Source organism: Geosmithia morbida (assembly GCF_012550715.1).
Source record: "Geosmithia morbida isolate 1262 chromosome Unknown scaffold_1, whole genome shotgun sequence".
In the NCBI taxonomy this organism is placed as follows: domain Eukaryota; kingdom Fungi; phylum Ascomycota; class Sordariomycetes; order Hypocreales; family Bionectriaceae; genus Geosmithia; species Geosmithia morbida.
Window position 1 is genome coordinate 1,905,179 of NW_023336188.1, and position 17,927 is coordinate 1,923,105.

The following is a 17,927-nucleotide window of genomic DNA, read 5'->3' on the forward strand; positions in this document are numbered from 1 at the left end:
GAGGGCAACTGATCATTTGTAATAACAAATTACATCGACGTCGTCATGTACTGAAGAACAAGGTGATGCAATGACAAGACTAGTCCCAGTAAATTGAAAAAGAGAAAAAAAAAGAGAGCAAATAAAGCAGTTCATTTGGGTATAGCGACTAAAATACAAAGCAACCTTGACTCATCGTGTCGTAAACTACCACCACTCCAAAGCACCTTTTTGCTATCACGGCTGCTAATTCTTGTCATACCTGTAGAACAAGGAGACCTTGTCACAGCATAAAGGCGAGACATATGGCCAGAGTGACAAGGTAAGACCGGCTACGGCCTGGTCCGATCTGAACGACGCCATCCTCATTGTCATCAGACTTGGGGGGCGCAGACCCGTTAGTGCTGCTGGGAAGGGAAGAGTGCGAACCGTCGCCGGAGGTCTTGGTCGGGACAAGGAAGTCAGTCACATTCTTGGTGGGGACGTGGTTCTCGTGGGTACCATCCAGAGACGACGTCTCCTGACAGCCCTGAACATGGATGTCCTCCCATCCTGTGAGGTTGGCGTCGTAGTCATACGTCACCGGCCCGTTGTGGATGGTTTTGCAGTAGCCCGCGTAGTCTTCAATCTCGACGCGGCGGACGTAGGCGGCAAAGGGGGAGTGCCCCCACTGAGGCAGACCGCCGGCCCAGGCGACGCGACCGGGGTCATCGTTACCGTTGACGGTCCAGATGCGGAGGAAGATGTGCATGGGGACCTGGGGCCAGATCTCAGCAGACAGGTCCTCGTCGAGGGTCATGGTCTTGCGGTGCTCGCCGTCGATGGAGAAGGCGAGCGTCTTGTCGGTCCACTGGATGGTGTAGTTGTGGAACTGGTCAGTCACGGGGAGCTGGGTGGGGTACGTGTAATTGTATGTGTTGTAGACTGGCTCATCGTCATAGAAGTAGTTGGTCTGGACTTGGTGGTCATTGGCGCCGAGGATTTCCTGTGTGTAGTGTTAGCCGGTGATCTGGGAAAGGGGCGGGGGGAGGAGGCAGGCATTATGAAGTAAGGGAGTGGGGGGTAGAGAAGGAATGAAGAGTGGAGGGTTAGCGTACCCAGAGAATCCGATTGCCCGTGTCGGACCTGAGTCCAATGGCCGTGATGAGACCTGGGCCTGGGGCACCCTGGACTTCGACCGTCGTCTTGCCAAAGAGGAGATACCTGTTGCTCGAGAGGGCGGTGCCCTCGCCCTGCTTCTTGATGGCGAGAAGGATACCCTTGTCGTCTCTACCCAGAGCGGCGATGCCTTTCTCGTCACCGTGCTGGTCGGTGTCGTCGACGGACCAGAGGCGTCTGGCGTCCTCGAGGGAGGTGGTAGCAAAGTTGAAGGACCTGGCCTCGGCGAAAGCAGTGTCAGGGGGGCAATCTGTGTGTTTGCGATCATTGTCAGCAAGATCCTGCGCTTTGACAGAAGAGTGATTCATGTGGTGTGCTTACGCTCATCTCTGCGAGGACCATCGCAGTGGTCAAGGGATGCCTTCACCCCGAGGGCGAGGCTGGTAGCCCAGACGATCTTGCTGATCAACATTCTGTGCTTGCCGAGCCTGAGGAAGATGCTGACGTGGAGAAAGAGGTATAAGAAACGAAGGTGAGGCGTGAGGCGCTATTTTGGCAGAGAGAGAGAGAGAGAGAGAGAGATGTAGTTCTCAGATGGGGGGATATAAAAAAAGAGACTGGGAAAGGAATGGAAAAAGTGAAGTGAATGGTGAAGGTTTCAACGCCAAGAGAAGAAGATGGAATCACTTGGATGTCAGAGTGAAAGGCGAGGAATTCGCGTGATTGGGCATATCTGGTTTTTGTTTCTCAAGAAAGGAAAGAGCCGCTGAGAAGGGGGTGGCACCTGCCGTTGACCGTGACGGCTGTGAGGCAACTGGTGACACCGTCGGCGATTCACTGACGGCTGGCATCGCAGTTTTCCGTTTGTTTGTTCTTATGATCCGAATGAGATGGTATATACATGAGAGTTCGATATCTATCATCCAAGAGGCATCGTCATTCACCAGAAGATGCCCGTCATTACCATTTCCCCTTGCCGTGGTGCGGATTCTCCAGGTAAAACTGGTCGGTCCAGAGCTTGATGATGGCCGTCTCCTCGTATGCGATACGCCTTGCATCGACGTTGACCTCCCAGTTCTTCTTATAGTAGTCGGAGCAGTGCGTCCCGCCGGGGAGGACAAAGACGGGGAGCTCGGGCGTGCTCTCGAGGGGACCACCGGGACGGTCCTTGGAGCTCACGGTGGCGTCGCGCCATGGGTCGAATTGGCCGTTGGCGTAGAGGAGACGCGTCGTGTTCTCGACGGACCAGCCACCCGTCCAGCTGTTGACATCTTCCACCGTCTTGCCCTTGGCGATGCCGTAGCCTCCTTCGGGAAAGAAGAGGGCGCACTGGGCCTCCCAGTAGTCCACGTCGACGAGGCGGGAGACCAGGGAAGGGCGGTTCTCGGGGGCGCCATCCTGCCAGAACTTGAAACTGTTTTCCCCGGGCAATGGTCAGTACTGTCGAGATTGAAAAGTGAAGAAGAAGAAGAAGAAGAAGTAGGGGCGTCGGTGAAGTGGATGTGACGTACGGTTCGTTGCATAGAAGCCAGTTCCACTGCCTGTTGACGTAGTTGTCCACCGATAGGTCGTGGTAGGCGATGCTGGAGGCGTTCGAGTTGGCAAAACACCCCGTGTTGTACTCGCCCTTCCAGTCATCGTAGCCATATGATTCACAATCTGGGAACAGTGTGTCAGCGCAAGTTATCGAGGCGGTCGAAGCCGGCCGTGACTTACATCCAGGGAGGAGCAGCTCCTTGACCCATCGGGCATAACCATCCAGGGCCTTGTGCAGACCAACGCCCTCCGGGCCGGGGACCTCTGTAGAGTTGGGCCACGCATTCTGTTCTCAATCATCGGTCAATCCTCGTTCTGGAACACTCACAGGACGGAAACAGCAGAGGAGAATACCTCGACGTAATCGCAGAACTGGTAGTAAGGGTTCTGCCTCTCAGTCCCGGTATAGTACTGGCCCGACTGCCACGACCAAGGGCCATTCTCCAGAGCGCTATACGCCTGTCAGCCAGTCGTGGACCCCAGACGTGGGATCCCAGACAGTTCACGTGAGGATTCGTTCGGTCACTCACGCAGCAAAATCAGCATCCTCGAGCTCTTGGAGCTTGAACTTCTTCTTGAGCGACTCCTTGTCCGTCTCGCTGCCGTGCAGGAGAAGGTGGTCGATGTGGTCAATCACGGCCGTGACGTCGGCAGTGCAGTTCTCCGGCGTCGCCTCCAGCACGGGGGTGAAGTACTGCCAAAAGTCCCCGACGGCCTCGACGACGCCGCTGGTGCCGTGGTAGGCCCAGAAGGTGCCCGGCTCCAGGGCGGCGAGCCAGCCGGCCAGAGCGCCGGGATAGGACCCGCCCGAGAAGATCCAGGGCGCCTTGTCGGGGGAGCTGCGGCCGCTGGGGTCGAAGGGCGGGACGAGGTTCTGCGCAAAGTAGGTGTTGTCCAGCAGGCTGTTCTGCAGGGTGAGGTACTGGAGGTTCTCGGCCGTCAGGTTCTCATAGGGCGACGACCCGCCCCAGTACCGGTGCTCCATGATGACGACGGCGCCGCCCGTCTCCTTGGCGAAGAGCATGGGCAGCCGCTGGTCGCCGACGAACGACTTGTTGAACCCCTCGGCCGACTGCTCGCCTGGGTTCATCATGAAGATGGGCGACCCGGGCCCCCTCCAGTGCTCGGTGCCGTACCAGTACCGCTGGCTGAAGGTGCCCAGGCCCGGGTTGGCGTGGTCGATGAGCTGTTCGAACGTGCCCCAGCCCGTCGTCGTCTGGTTGTCTGTCTTGGGCTTGCGGTGCAGACTGCCACCCGTCAACGTGGCGAGCTCGAGATCGTCTTCGTCGTCATCTCCGTCGGGAGCTATAATGCCGTTCCCACGACGGAATGTGGCCGAGGCCAGGCTCGCGGATAGGAGCAGGCCGAACCTCATGACGACAGCGGTTGAGCCGAGAGAGAGAGAGTCCTTCCAAGGAAGATTGCACGAGCTACAGAAAAAGCAAGTTGCAAAGAAGAGATGAGTCTCGTCTTCAACCGATGAGGGGGATCTGATCAGTTATTTCATGTACGTTGATGATGCATGTAACATTGAGGAACCACGGCTCCCTACATGAGAAGAACATACCTTCCGCATCACCAACGAGGCTGCCTTGCCCGTTCCCAAAAGCAAGGTGAAATATGAGCATCCATCTCATGCAACCGGCACCATGTGATTATTTATATTTCGAATTGCGAGTCGAGCATCAAGTAAGCAGATCAGCAGGGTTGAGCCAGGTCTCTCTGCAGTCATCCAAAGCACGCGATAAACTCGACGATAGGGAAAATGTTACCATGTCATCAGGAATATCGATCAATACGACGACGTATTGTCACTATGCAAGAGGCAGTGACATTTGTGGAGAAGATACAAAGATACCCGGGCCTCTTCCTGATAACAATAGGAAGAGAGAGAGAGAGAGGGAGGGAGAGAGAGAAACCAACCAACTTGGAACAATTGCAGCATCACGCAGAAAAAGGTCCGTTTGCATGCCCCCCCCCCCCCCCCCCCCCCCCCCCCCCCCCCCCCGACGGCCCCCTTGCCCTTGTGGTGTCCTGCCCCAATGGGAATAGCATGTTGTATTGCTTGTTCTTCGTAGAAGGGGCAGATTCCGGATTCCACGGGCTTTAACTAGAAAGAAGAGGACTTTTGTACTTTTGGGGTTGCATCCGCAGGGCGCAAACGGCATCAGTGAGCCGAGAACGTCTTAAGCCCTCGCGACTCAACACACACGCACAAGGTTCCCATCGCGCATCTTGATCCATCCTGCACGAGTAAGGAGAATGGTATTCGGAAGTGAGAGAGAAAAAAAGAAAAAAGAAAGAAAGAGGATCTAGGCACATGCAGGGATGTTCGCAGGGTTTCACCGGGGACTACCCACGGGGTGGAGTCTGTGACTCGCCGTTTCGATTGTCGCACCCGGTTTGGTTGCCTATCGTACCTCGGACAGGTGGCAGTAGAACACATCCTCAGACTTCTGTCTCTTGTCTCTTCTGTCAATTCTTCTCCTTTTGTCTTCTCTTGTCTTACTTGACTCATTTATTTTCCCTTTTCGTTCATCTTCGCTCTCGGAATTATATACAACTCATCATTCTCAAATGTATGCACTCAGTGCGCAACGTCTTCCCAGCCTTGCCAGCCACGACCTTTGATCTGTTTCAACTCTTCCTCCTTGTACTTCTTGCCCTGTGTAAAGTACCCGGCATTGATCTTGGCGTCTATCTCGACGTGCGAGTCGGCGGGGATCAATTCTATCCCACAGGAGTAATACAGGCTTAGCATCTTGATGTGAAGTTGGGTAGAGATTGGGCAGATTGAGAAGATACGTACCATCCGGAATGGGAACGCGCTCGAGAATGGGGATTCCCTGCTCGACAATGGCATCGTACTTCATGTTGGACATGGACAGCATCCTGTCAATCTTCTTGATGCCGAGCCACTGGAGGATGTCGGGCATGAGAGCTTGGAATCTCATCTGATACCAGCAGAGAGTCAGTCGTACAGGCCTAAACTTGAAGCAGCGGAAAGAAAGAGAGAAAAGAAGAAAAGGGAAGAAAAAACTCACATCTCTCACACCGGCAATATTCTCGGTGCGCTCAAAGTACTTGTCGGCGGTATCGCCGCCACGCTTCCGCGCATTGTAGACGAGGTACTTGACCACCTCACCCAGGGCGCGCCCCTCCTTGCGGAAGTAGACGACGACGCCCGAGCCTCCGTTCTGGGCCTCCTTGATAGCCTCCTGGATGCCGAATGCCAGGTAGGGCCGGCAGGTACAGATGTCGGACTGGAAGACATCGGAGCCGTTGCACTCGTCGTGGATGCGCAGAGCCAGCTTGACGTTCGGGTCGGACACGCGCTCGGGCGGACCGAAGATGTACACGGTCAGGCCGCCGATGGGCGGCAGGAAGACCTTGATGTCGGGCCGGGTCACGAGCTCCGGGTAGCTGCCGCCGGTGTGCTCGAACAGGGCCCTGCGGAGGGTGCCCTCGTCGATGCCGAAGCGCGCGGCCACGCCGGGGAGGTACCACACCGGCTCGACGGCGCACTTGGTGACGCGCACGTCCCCCGCCTCGTTGATGACGACGTTCCCGTCGACGGGGAGGGTCCCCGCGCGGATGGCGTCCGTCATCTCGGCCACGCGCATGTTGGCCCGCGTCACGGCGATGGTGGGCCGCACGTCCAGGCCCCGGTCCAGCAGGGCGCCAAAGTGCCGCACCGTGTCGTGGCCGAAGGGGTCCATGGACACGATGCGCGTCGGGTCCGACCAGGCCGGCTGCTGAGGGAAGTCGAAGGTCGGCTCCGTGTTGACGAAGCTCGGACGGAAGTTGGTGGGGAGGTCCCCGGCCGCTATCGCGAGCGCGTTGTACACCGAGTAGCTGCCGCCGTGGGCGCCGATGGCGTTGCGCCGCGCCAGCGTCTCGCCGTTGCGCGACACCAGCACCGGCCCGCGCTTCTGGGGGTCCGACGCTCCCCATACCAGGTCGACCGGGTTTACCACGCTCTGGCCCGGGTATGTCGTCAACTGCAATCACGTCAGACTGTCAGTCTACCGAGAGAGGAGTATCCCCAAGAAAGGGGAGGGGGGTCAGTTCCATTCGACGTACAATGATGCGGTTGGAGTACCCCTTTGCTGCCTGGGGGTGCGAAGGCTTCTCCTTTTCTTCTGCCGCCGCTCCGTTGGGCAGCGTCTCATCTGCTCTGCTCTTGCTGCTGTCGTCACCCATGGCTGTTGTTGTCTGTAACCTCTTTGCTGGTGGTGGTTGATCTGGATGCTCTTCCAAGTCGATTGAATAACTCGTGTTCAGACCTCTCATTATAACAGAGAGTGAGGGAGGGGGGGATAGCGAGAGGGAAAGGGAAGAAAAAAAGAAAAGAAAGAGGAGGAAACGGTGCCAGTGCGGTGAGGTGTCTATAGGGGGTTTTGCGATAGGCAAGTATACGTGATAGTGAGAACTGATGATTCCCGCAGAGATACATGCCAATCGGTCGGTCCCAGGAGCAGCTTGACTTGTGCCAATCTTTCACGCGTTCGATATCCGTACTTGGTACGGAGCATGGACAGAGAGCCCTCCTTCGTCGGGTATAGGTCTATCATGCGGTCTGCCGAGGAGCTGGTCAGGATCGCCGATGACGATAAGACGGAGCTCCGGAAGTGCAGGACGCAAGAAGGGAGCGATCGAGCATGGCGATCTTGGTTGGAATCCACAGACATCCGTAGGCCTGTGCAGACTTTCCAATCTTTATCTGGGTAAGATAAAAGATGTTCCTTGGCAGCATGGACAGCCAAAGTCTTATCTGGCTGGGCCTCTTCTATCAAGCCTCGCGGTTGCGTATGAGAGTGCAGATAACGGACTTGCCCTGTGCTAAAGAGCGTCCCGATTATCGGGGCCGAGATTTGCACCGCTTTCCTAGCGCAGTCACAGTCATGATGTACGCAACCCGCAACCGTGGAGGAGGACGGGCAGTTTGTCTAGTATCGAAGTGCACCGACAGTCTAACGTATCTGCTCATCTCTTCTTCTCCGTTTTATTGTTCCCGAGAGGAACATTAAGCTCACCTGCATTGCTCCTCGGCTCGCCTGCCTCGAGTCAGACAGCGAGCGCATCGGCCGCATGAGAGGCATACAGATAGACGGTAAAGCGGTTACAAGGCGTAGGTGGGATCTATCCATTTCTATCAAGACAAGACTTAGAATAGCGTACCATCACCATCTATGAGAATCGGGCTAGACCTCGTCTCAGGCCTATGTTCAGCCGCCAGCTCACGCCCGCCCTTCCATGTGCCGGCCTCGAGCATCTGCGCCATGCTCACGCTGAAGCCCTTGTTGGAATAATGCGCCGATACGATCCCGTACAGCTCATCTAGGAGCGCCACCGTGAGAGCTCTCCACTCCACAATCGTATCCCCCCCCGCGTCGAACTTGGGCAGCGTCTCCTTGGACGCGAGCTGGCCGGCCTCGAGCACGGCCGGCTTCAGCGACAGCACGCCCAGATCGACAAACAGACCGCCGTTCCTGTACTCGGGGAGTCCGGTGCCGAGCTCGATGTTGGCGATCCGGAGCTTCAGGATGCGCATGAAGGGAACGGTGAGCGAGTATCCGAGCCACTGCGTCAGCTTGTGGAACGGCTGGATCGAAGCGCCCGCGTCGTCGCCGTCGCCACCCAGGGCTTTCAGAGGCCAGGCGTCGCCGAGGGGGCTCCCGTTGACTGCGGTGCGGCCCGCCGGCCAGGACGGGATGAGTATGCTCTGGAGCGTGCGCCACAGGAGCTCGTAGTCTAGAGTCCCTTCCTCTGTGGACGACTTGACCAGGTAGTCTTGAGAGTCTCAGTAAAAGCAAGCATACAAGGACATCTCGTAGGTTATCTGGAAAAAAAAAATTGAAAAAAAAAGTTGTTGCCACTTACCAACCATGTTTCCCGGACGTCCGTTGGCACCGACAATGCTCGTCTGGTTGAGGAGTGACTTGCCAACAGTGTTCATGAGCTTCACTCGCGACGACATGCCGACGAGAGGGTTCTCCGGTGTAACCTGGTATCCAGCCGCAAAGGTCTCTTCCGAAAGCTGGATCAACCCCTTGGCTATAACGGACCGGGTGGATGAGTCAGTCCCTTCTATCATCTCTCTGGCTTCCAAAGGGGGGGGGGGGGCAGATGAAGATGCACTCACCATCAACAACGCACTCGGCCCCATCGGCACTGAATGCACCCGACTTGAACATGTGGAGCGCCGCCACGCTGATGCCCTCACTCCGATTATACACGCCATCGGTCCCGGGTTCCTTGAACTTCCACGTGTCCCCGGCCCCGGCATCCAGCAGGACGGAGACGAAGAAGAGGTCGATCAGTCGTCGGGTCAGCTCCGTATCGTCGCAGCCCGCAGATCTCCACGAATCCAGCAGGTTGGACACGCGGGGCACGCCTCCGACCTCGTGGTGCTGCCATCTACCGTGGGGGGGGATATCGGCATATCTGTCCGGGCCAAAGTCTCGCTGCGACCGTGCTGTCAGTGTCAGCGCTGATGGGAATGATCTCCTTGGATGTATGTATGCCATGCGCGTGTGTATGCGTGCGTAGGTGTTTGGGAATTCGCCTTGGATGATCAAGATGTGTTACGCACGTCGATGATGCCAATGACGTAGTCGGCCACGGTCGGCATACGGTCGGCATGGTAGTCGAAGCTGTTGAGCGAGCCCTTCTCGGCTATGCTCAGGACAGAATGGGCCCTCTGACGCACAGCCTGGAGGCTTAGCAGATAGTTGACCGTGTCGTCTGCCGACATCGTTGTTGACTGATACTTGCGAATGGTCTTGCTTCTCGAGTTGTGAGGGGTCGTGCAACATGCCTGAGATGGTTGGGCTGGCTTGCATACATACATAGTACCATCAATCTTGAACTGTCACGTACGACTTAATCAGGTGACGTCTGATGCTTCAACCTTTAGCGTCAGCTGTACGAGCACATGAGCTGCATGATACGGAAGCATGCGAGAGATGTCGATCGATAGAAGCAAGTGCAATTGAATTTCCCTTATCTATAGGACGTAAAGGGGTTCATCGTTTGCCTTGAACATGGTTATCAAACAAGCATTCTCAAGATAGCGCCAATATGCACAGGGTCATGATAAGATCTACACCTACCCCCGGGGACCACAACATCCATCTCCACTCGTCACGATACGGATCTTACGGGACATTTATTAGTATCAGTAATACTCATACTGGTTTCGGACTAGAGACCACTGTTCAGCCGACAGATGGCATTATATTGAACGCGTATGTGCATGTACATAGTATCAAGACATTCCACCTACACACACACTCTCTCTCTCTCTCCCTCTCTCTCTCTCTCCTCTCTGTCTCTGTCTCCGTCTCTCTCTCTTTCTCTCTCTCTCTCTTCCCCCTTTCCATCCCTCGAACCTACAGCACCTGAAAGCCGTCGCTCAAGAAAATAGTAATCCGATAGCAATGGCACCAAACACCTTCCAAGTCAGCGACCCGGCCTTTACCAGCACGCTGGCCAAGCTGCGAGAGGACTCCTCGATGCGTCCGGCTGCGGTGCGCTCGATCGTTCGCCAGCTCACGACGATGGTGGCCAAGGATGCCATCACGGCGCCTCCCCCGCCGGGAGAGAAGATTGCCGTCATTGTCATCCTGCGATCCGGTCTCGCCATGATGGAGCCCTTTACCGACGCCCTCCCGGAGGACACCGACATGGTCATCCACCACCTCGGCCTGTTCCGCGAGCGCCAGACCCTCCAGCCCATCGAGTACTACAACAAGCTGCCCGCAAAGGCCGACAACATCAAGCATGCTTACATCCTCGACCCGCTGGTTGCCACGGGTGGTACTTGCTGCGCAGCCATAAGTATCCTCAGGTTGGTCTACATGTCTTCTTCTCTTCTTCTTCTTCTCCTCTCCTCATGCATGAGGAGAAGGAAAGAAAGAAAGAAAGCTATATTACGATGCATACGGAAGAAAAAGGAAGAGGGTTGCTGACAGCAGTCTGACTAGGGAATGGAATATCGACAGCATCACGTTCCTCTGCCTCGTGGCCAGCAAGGCTGGACTGGAGAAGGTATCGAGTGCTTGGCCGGAGCGGACAAAGGTCTACGTAGGTGCTGTGGATGACGGTCTGGATGAGAAGGGCTTTGTGAAGCCGGGTGTTGGCGACATCGGCGACCGCTTATTCGGTACCGGGACGGATGCGGGATGGAGCGGATGAAGGGGTCCGAGAAACAGATTAGAGAGGCGCGTGTACTCGAACAATGAACAGAAGGTGAAGATATCGCGAGAAGTTTTCTCTATAGGCTCTCGGCTTGCGCCGTGATTCCATTATACATTGGCACCTCCCGACTGCTTCCTTCTCATCGTGCGCAGATATAATGTCGCCTCATGTAGTCATGCATGCATGCATCACTCAGGCCACAACGATGTGATGGTCTTGGTCATGGTGTAAAACTGCCACGGGCTTCTTCCATGGAGGTTCTGGTCTTGTCGTCACAGAGTTGTTCTGTCAGTACTCTTTTGCGTGTCATCTCCGGGAGAGCCTCCGTAGCTCATTCGAAAGAAAAAGAGAGAGAGAAAAAAAAGGACACTCACCTCCTAGGAACGAGTCCTTGTTCCCCGTCCTCGCGACAGGACCTGATGGTGCTGGAAATCCGGTCAGCCGAGCGTACAACAGAGGAGGCGGCGGCGGCGGCCCGGAGACACATACCCAGTATCGGAACATTGATGCCGACCTGACCGACATTGACCGAGCGCTGGAAGATCTGGGCCGTGGCCGGGTTCTTTGTGAAGAGGGTGCATCCGTTTCCATCTGCAGCAGGCATCCATGTCAGCCGACGGAGTACAGGTCGTCAACGGTCCCCGTGCTGGCCCCCCTTGCTGGCCCAAGGGGCCAAGGGCAACGAGGGAAAGGCTTCGGGTCAGCTCACACTTATTCTCGTTCACCAGGTCGATCGCCTCATCCAGGGTGTCGACCTCCATGCAGCACAGCACCGGCCCGAATATCTCCTCCTGGTAGCACGACATGTGCGGCTTGACGCCGGTGAGGACGGTGGGGCCGACAAAGTTTCCCTCCGGATAGTCCGGGACGTCGAGGCCCCGGCCGTCGAGGGCGACCGAGGCACCCTCCTCGACAGCGCCGGCAATCATGTCCTCGACGCGTGCCTTGGCCGCGGGCGTGATGAGCGGCCCGACCTCGACGAGCGGGTCGAGACCGCAGCCGACGACGAGCGAGGCCGCCAGCCCGACGAGCTCGTCGACCCAGGCCCTGGTCTCGCCGACGAAGATGACGACGCTGAGCGACATGCACCGCTGGCCGGCCGCGCCGAAGGCGCTCCCCACGATGGCGTAGAGCGTCTTGGCCTTGGAGGCGTCCCCGACGATGACGCCGTGGTTCTTGGCGTTGCACTCGGCCTGTATGCGCTTGCGCGTCGCCTGCGCGTGCTCGTACACGCGCTCGCCGGCGATCTCGGTCCCGACGAAGTTGACCGCTCGCACCGCCGGCTCCGACAGCAGGGAGTTGACGACCCGCATCTTGCCGTGCACCACGTTGAAGACGCCCGGGGGGAAGCCTGCGCCCAGGAAGCACTCGGCCAGGATCTGCGACGCGGACGGTGCCAGCTCCGACGGTTTGAGAACCATGGTGTTGCCGGCCAGGAGTGCGTACGGGGTCGACCAGAGGGGGATCATGAAGGGGAAGTTGAAGGGGCATATCGCTATGCAAACGCCCTGACGATTGAGTGTTAAATTATTATTTTTTTGTTAAAAAAACTTTCTTATCAAGGGGAGACCTTTATGAAGAAGAACAAAGAATAAGAAAGAGGGAATGGGGGGGGGGAGAAGAAAAGAAGACATACCAGAGGTTGGTTGATGGTGTAAATGTCTGCTGCCTGGTGGAGATGATGCACTCCGCCGCTGTCGTTGGCGACGGAGCAGGCCGTCTCTACGGCGTCTATGCCTCGTTCAAACTCGGCGTCTGCATCGGCCAGTGTCTTTCCTACTTCGACGCAAAGGTTGTGTCTCTCGATAGGCCGATATCATGTTAGGAGGGGGGGCGGTTTCTCTCTCTCTCTCTCTCTCTCTCTCTCTCTTCCTCTTTCTTCCTCTCTCTCTCTCTTCTTCTTCTTGGTTCTCTCGAGACTTTGAAAGCAACAAGGATCCGGTGGTACGTGAAATACTTACAATCCTGGATGAGTTCTGCTTCAGGAGGGCGACTAGGTTGAGCATCAGGCCCCTCCGCTTACCCATGGGCATATCACGCCAGGTCATCTGCGCGGCCGATGCAGCCTCGACGGCACTCCGCACCTCGGCGGCTGTTGATTCAGGAACTCTGCTGATGAATGCCTGCGTAGACTTTTTTTTTAATGATTTTTTAAAAAAAAAAAAATTACCATGGTACGTCAGTCATGTATGCCTCCAATCGAAATGGAAAATGAAAGGTGATTGGGGAATTGGGTCCATTGAATGATGAAGAGAGGCAACAAGTCTCACAGGATCGTTGACTTTGGTCCAGGATCGCGACCGGGATATGATGAATTCATTATCAACAAAGTTGTACGTGACACCTTGCGACAGGGATGCGGACCTCTGCCTTGTCATGTCGTCTATCGAGACCGCGGACGTTGGCTGGTGAGGGGCCACACATGCTGGTTAATGATGGGGGCACGACGAGAAAAGAAAAAAAAAACTTGGGCCGGTGTGTTTTGATGAGACGCACGTCTAATCGGGACCGTTTCCGCGGGTAAGGGCTGTCCTGCGATGCTTTCCGGACCCGCGGGGTCGCACCGGTGATGGTGGCGGCGGAGCCGTTGCCGGGTGAATCCATCAACGGGGACGAGTCCATCTATCGCGTGGCTGCTCGACCGAGACTCTCTCACTGGTTCGGTATCGTCATAATCGGAAGGGGGGGATGGGTTCATGACATTGGAAGTTGACCAGAGAGGTGTTTGTTAACAGGCGGGGGGCCAATACGAGAGAGAGACGATTACTACTGATGAGAGGTACCTTGTACTTGTAGACTTTGACAGTACATATTGATAGGTTGTATGCTATCACGCCAGAGGGTTCCTGTGGAGGCTGCGGAGCAAGCCACATGAGTACGGAGTAATCTGTACATGTTGGAGGATCCTGCGATCCAGCAGTACGTATCCGATATACTGATGATCCATAACAGCGAACACAAGCAGCCACCATTCCACAATTACCGGTATCAACAAGATGGGCAGGATAGAGAGGCAATCAGGCCATGATGGAAGAAAGGTATATAGGACGGCAACCTGTCGACCATGACCCCCCCACATACATATATATAGCGCTCTGACTTCCTCATGGAGCTGTATCATGTCTCGCAACAGATTGTGAGAAACTCGAGACTTGCTCTGGACAATTACAATCGGTGGCATGTGCTTCCCCCTAGGTTTCCTCCATCTGCATCGTCGGTCCTATCCCTGATTAGCTTGGTCGGTATCTCAGCGGTGGAGAGGCTGTTGATTTGTTGATGCTGTGAGTGATGGCATGATACCGACTTTTCATGTGTAAATTTGGAATATTCGCACCACTACCGGAGCCATTTTTCACCCACCTCCCCGGGGGGGATGTACAGACTTCCCAATCAGGTAATCAGATCGTGCCATAGAATCTGTCACCAAAGTCACCAAGACCGGGAGCGATATGTCTGATGACGATCAGCAGTCCAATGTCAGCATCCTGTCAAGTGAGTTTGGGATGTTTTCAGGTACAAGATTGATCCTCACCGACTCTCCGTCAGCTCATCATCGATAGCCGCCGTCACCATCTTCAGGCGCGGGAACCGGCTCTGCAGGGTGGAAATGCCGTGGCGAGAGGCGACGAGGTTGACAAAGATGATGCTGTCCTGCCGAACGCCTGCGTCCTCGAGGACCTGGATTGCTCTGCATGCCGAACCGCCTGTGGCCAGCATGGGTTCTAGTACGAGGACAGCTGGATCCGGTCAGCATGGCAAGCATATATATATATACACATATATATATATATAGAGAGGGAGAGAGATGTAGATGCAGGTGTAGATATCCCCCAGTGCTCTTCTCCTCTCCGCGCACACTCACTCTTGGTCGAAATGTCTCCCGGAAGTTTCGAGTACAGATGCACGGGGAGGGCGGTTGACTCGTCGCGCTGGATCAGTATCATGCCAAAGCTCACGCGGATCCTGTCACCTCCTCGCTCATGTCAGGTCACGACACGACACATAATCCACACAGCACACGACGATGCATGGCTCGACACCACATACCCGTAAGCTCTCCTGAGCGCGCCCTCAAAGCTGGCCCCGGCTCGGAGGATGCTGACGCCGCAGATGTCCGGCGAGAGTTTGCAGCCGCCGTAGACACGGCCGGTCGGCGTCGTGGTCTCTACCGGGTCGGCAGGGACCATGTCTAGAGCTATACAGAGAATCGTCAGCTTCTTCTTCTTCTTTCCCTCTTGAAGTCTTTCAAGTTTCCTCCTTCCTTCTTCTTCGGCTGACACGGCAATCCAGGATGTGTATACTAACCTGCGGCGATGAGCTGGCTGGCCACGCTGTCAAACGCGGCTGCGAAGGCTGCCACGTCGCTGTCGGAGCTCCGCAGAGTCGTCATGCAGCTGAGGAGGTAGTTTCCCTGCGGCAGAAGCTTGAGCTTCTCCTGGGTGATTTCAGTCTTTGGGTCATTGACGACGGTCATGTTGTTGCTGTTGTTGCTGTTGTCGCACTTTTCCTGGACTTTCTCTTCTTCGTCTCTGATGAATAATGATGATGATACTAGTAACAATAATAATCAATCACGATACGTGGATATGCGGTGGGTAGATTGGTATATCATCTAAAAAGTTGTCATGCTGGACTGCTTTGAGTCATCAGTCGATGCATATACGAGCGAGTATCGATGCGGTAGAGAAAAAGAAGAAAAGATCAACGACAATCGCAATCGAGCGCGATTGATAAGTTGAAGGAAAAAAAAAAGGGTCGAGGACGGGTCCTTATCATGTCCTGGTATCATTGCCACAGGATACATCCATCCACCTTGACTGTACAGATTTTTTTTTATCAGTCCTGTTCTCCTTCTCAGATAAGACGAGCGCCGACAAGATAATATGTTACCTTGTGGAGTCTATCTGATCGTCTACATCCACTGTTACTTCCGTGGGGAGTACCGAGATGTTGATCTGGCATCATCATCATCATCATGGGGGGGGGGGAAGAAAAAGGGAATAGACAATCCGACCATGTCCCAATCACAGAGTATCTATCTACACGTCTACACACGCAACGAGTGCTGGGAATCGCGATCGGCATCGTCTGGCATCCGGTGTAAGTGTTGCTGCTGTCATCTCCACCATCTCTCTCGTCACGGTCAAGCGTCGTGGATATTCTGTTCCGACTCCGAGGCTCACCGTCCTCTTCAGTAAGATACGCAGGATGCTGTGGTGTGGAGTTGGACCAGACGACCGGCTCAACTCGGCAGGCAATGAACCACAAGGAGGAGGCGTCTCCCCCATCTTCTCCTCCTCCTCCTCATGGATAGGCCAGCCATATATCATATGAGAACTCTGGCGGGAGATACCTGGAGAGGTGAGACGGTATTGACATGCTGAGCCAGGTGAATGATTCAATGCATATACGGCGAGTGTATCATTATATATACATGTCCACGATCGAAGCAAGAGATGAGGATGAAGACGAAGATGAAGAAGAAGAGGAAAGCCTTCCTCTCAATGGCTCAACACTTGCCAAGCATCTCCTCGAGGGCAGCCTGCTCAGCCGAGCTGACGATGAGGTCATACTTGCTCTTGACCTTGATCCAGGAGGCAGCGTAGTCGCAGTGGATCGACGTCAACGGAGGCTTCCACGAGTCCGGCGACCTGTCACTCTTCTTGGAGTTGATGGACGTTGTGACGGCCCATAGCTGCGGAGCGTCGACGTCGTTGGCCAGCTTCTCACGCTCAGACGTGGTCCATTCGGAAGCACCAGACTTTTTTTTTTTTTTTTTCATATTCCATGTCAGTCATACACACATACACACACACTCTCTCTCTCTTCTCTATACCTTGCTCCATCTCGATGCAGATATCATCTCGGCAGGGAATGGGTTACTCACAATCCACGCATTCTTCAAGGGAACCATGTGATCGATAGAAATCTTGCTCGGCACAGACTCCGTCACACCGTCGTACACGCTTGTCCACGTGCCGGCCGTAGGGTAGCAGTCGCTGCCGACCTGGACGTCATCGCCATCGCGGCGGAGGACGTACTCGCTATTCTTCCCCATCAGTATCATCACCATTACTTGTTCGGACAGCAGCACACGATGGAAGAAAGCTCTCGCCGGGGGGGGGGGGGGAGAAAAAGAAGAAGAAGAAGAAAAACCCCCCTCCTTTCGGCTGAATCCGAGGACGGGAGGGAAGGGAGGGATATGGACATACCGAGCGCTACAAGTCCCCTCGACAGTCTCCCAGTGAGGGAACAAGTCGCGGTCGTACGAGCCGTCATCCTCGGGCTCCCTGACGGTCAATCCGGATAGGAGAGAGCGAGCCTCGGACTCGCTAGGGATACCGGGCTGTTCTCAGACCCCCCGCACGTCAGCACCCATCCATGCCTCTCCCACCCAGAAGGGTGTATAGAACAATCTGAACAGACGAACCGGGTAGGCGACCACAGCCGCAGCGGATGAGAGCAGGATGGCAATAGCAGACTTCATCTCTCCCGCACACTCTCGCGATATGAGCGTGAGCTTGTTGGTCGGTCAGTATCGAAACAGGATAGAAGTCATGCCATTCCCAAGACAGAGGAGCCCGGGAGGGGGGAAGATCTGACCTTTTGTACTGCTATCCACCCAAGAGCCATTTACATCATCCACAATCGCACGAGGACGAGCGCGCGCGCATGAGCATCCGCATCAGCATGTGCCGTCTCCTCCCCCCCGGCCCTTTCTTGGTGCTATGATATAATGGCCATGAGCCAAGGACAAAAAAAAAATAAGGAATTCAATCTATCCCTGCAGGGGGAGGGGGGGAGGGGGAGTCTCACAAGCGGTAATATTACCTGCCTGTAAGTGCGTTCCTGAACTTGATCACGGAGTATCACTATCATTACCGCTCCCGACGAGTAAAGTACAGAGATAACGACAAGCTGCTCGATGCGGGAACCGACCGCCCATGCAGATACATAGCAAGGGCAAGATCAGGGCGGGAAGGGATCAGCGTCAATAGGTCAATACGTAGGACTTGTGGTGAAACAGACCAGAGACCATTGGTCAGATATGCGGCCATATGTCCATGAAGAGGGAGAAAGGGGGGGGGGAATCTTCTCTTCCTTTTTTCCTA

At 55.3% G+C, this 17,927-nt stretch overlaps 8 protein-coding genes across 8 annotated transcripts; 1 reads left to right on the forward strand and 7 right to left on the reverse strand.

Annotated features, from left to right (window-relative positions):
- Positions 1-262: 262 nt before the first annotated feature.
- On the reverse strand, positions 263-1,549 carry GMORB2_1333 (hydrolase family 16; the record flags this gene model as incomplete). The annotated part of the gene is made up of 3 exons (XM_035463315.1): positions 263-964; positions 1,077-1,387; positions 1,459-1,549. The coding sequence occupies 3 exons, from the start codon at positions 1,547-1,549 to the stop codon at positions 263-265; spliced, it is 1,104 nt and encodes a 367-aa protein (XP_035324739.1).
- Positions 1,550-2,037: 488 nt separating this feature from the next.
- GMORB2_1334 (Serine carboxypeptidase S28) lies at positions 2,038-3,988 on the reverse strand (the record flags this gene model as incomplete). Its single annotated transcript, XM_035463316.1, has 5 exons — positions 2,038-2,491; positions 2,589-2,736; positions 2,794-2,899; positions 2,968-3,064; positions 3,144-3,988. 5 exons carry the CDS (start codon positions 3,986-3,988, stop codon positions 2,038-2,040), a joined length of 1,650 nt encoding a protein of 549 aa, XP_035324740.1.
- Positions 3,989-5,200: 1,212 nt separating this feature from the next.
- On the reverse strand, positions 5,201-6,816 carry GMORB2_1335 (gtp cyclohydrolase; the record flags this gene model as incomplete). Its single annotated transcript, XM_035463317.1, has 4 exons — positions 5,201-5,343; positions 5,423-5,567; positions 5,667-6,614; positions 6,697-6,816. The coding sequence occupies 4 exons, from the start codon at positions 6,814-6,816 to the stop codon at positions 5,201-5,203; spliced, it is 1,356 nt and encodes a 451-aa protein (XP_035324741.1).
- A 964-nt stretch (positions 6,817-7,780) lies between these two features.
- On the reverse strand, positions 7,781-9,370 carry GMORB2_1336 (Protein of unknown function (DUF1688); the record flags this gene model as incomplete). The annotated part of the gene is made up of 4 exons (XM_035463318.1): positions 7,781-8,406; positions 8,497-8,670; positions 8,759-9,080; positions 9,209-9,370. The coding sequence occupies 4 exons, from the start codon at positions 9,368-9,370 to the stop codon at positions 7,781-7,783; spliced, it is 1,284 nt and encodes a 427-aa protein (XP_035324742.1).
- Positions 9,371-10,055: 685 nt separating this feature from the next.
- GMORB2_1337 (uracil phosphoribosyltransferase) lies at positions 10,056-10,812 on the forward strand (the record flags this gene model as incomplete). The annotated part of the gene is made up of 2 exons (XM_035463319.1): positions 10,056-10,465; positions 10,602-10,812. 2 exons carry the CDS (start codon positions 10,056-10,058, stop codon positions 10,810-10,812), a joined length of 621 nt encoding a protein of 206 aa, XP_035324743.1.
- Positions 10,813-11,190: 378 nt separating this feature from the next.
- On the reverse strand, positions 11,191-13,239 carry GMORB2_1338 (malonate-semialdehyde dehydrogenase (acetylating) / methylmalonate-semialdehyde dehydrogenase; the record flags this gene model as incomplete). Its single annotated transcript, XM_035463320.1, has 6 exons — positions 11,191-11,240; positions 11,305-11,406; positions 11,525-12,323; positions 12,452-12,591; positions 12,839-12,947; positions 13,153-13,239. Coding segments are annotated over 6 exons (1,287 nt in total), but the record flags the coding sequence as incomplete, so codon positions are not given.
- A 974-nt stretch (positions 13,240-14,213) lies between these two features.
- Positions 14,214-15,289, reverse strand: GMORB2_1339 (uracil phosphoribosyltransferase; the record flags this gene model as incomplete). Its single annotated transcript, XM_035463321.1, has 5 exons — positions 14,214-14,268; positions 14,348-14,493; positions 14,721-14,778; positions 14,863-15,010; positions 15,121-15,289. The coding sequence occupies 5 exons, from the start codon at positions 15,287-15,289 to the stop codon at positions 14,214-14,216; spliced, it is 576 nt and encodes a 191-aa protein (XP_035324745.1).
- Positions 15,290-16,324: 1,035 nt separating this feature from the next.
- On the reverse strand, positions 16,325-17,302 carry GMORB2_1340 (Pfam:DUF1994; the record flags this gene model as incomplete). Its single annotated transcript, XM_035463322.1, has 4 exons — positions 16,325-16,576; positions 16,703-16,859; positions 17,028-17,161; positions 17,246-17,302. The coding sequence occupies 4 exons, from the start codon at positions 17,300-17,302 to the stop codon at positions 16,325-16,327; spliced, it is 600 nt and encodes a 199-aa protein (XP_035324746.1).
- Positions 17,303-17,927: the final 625 nt, after the last annotated feature.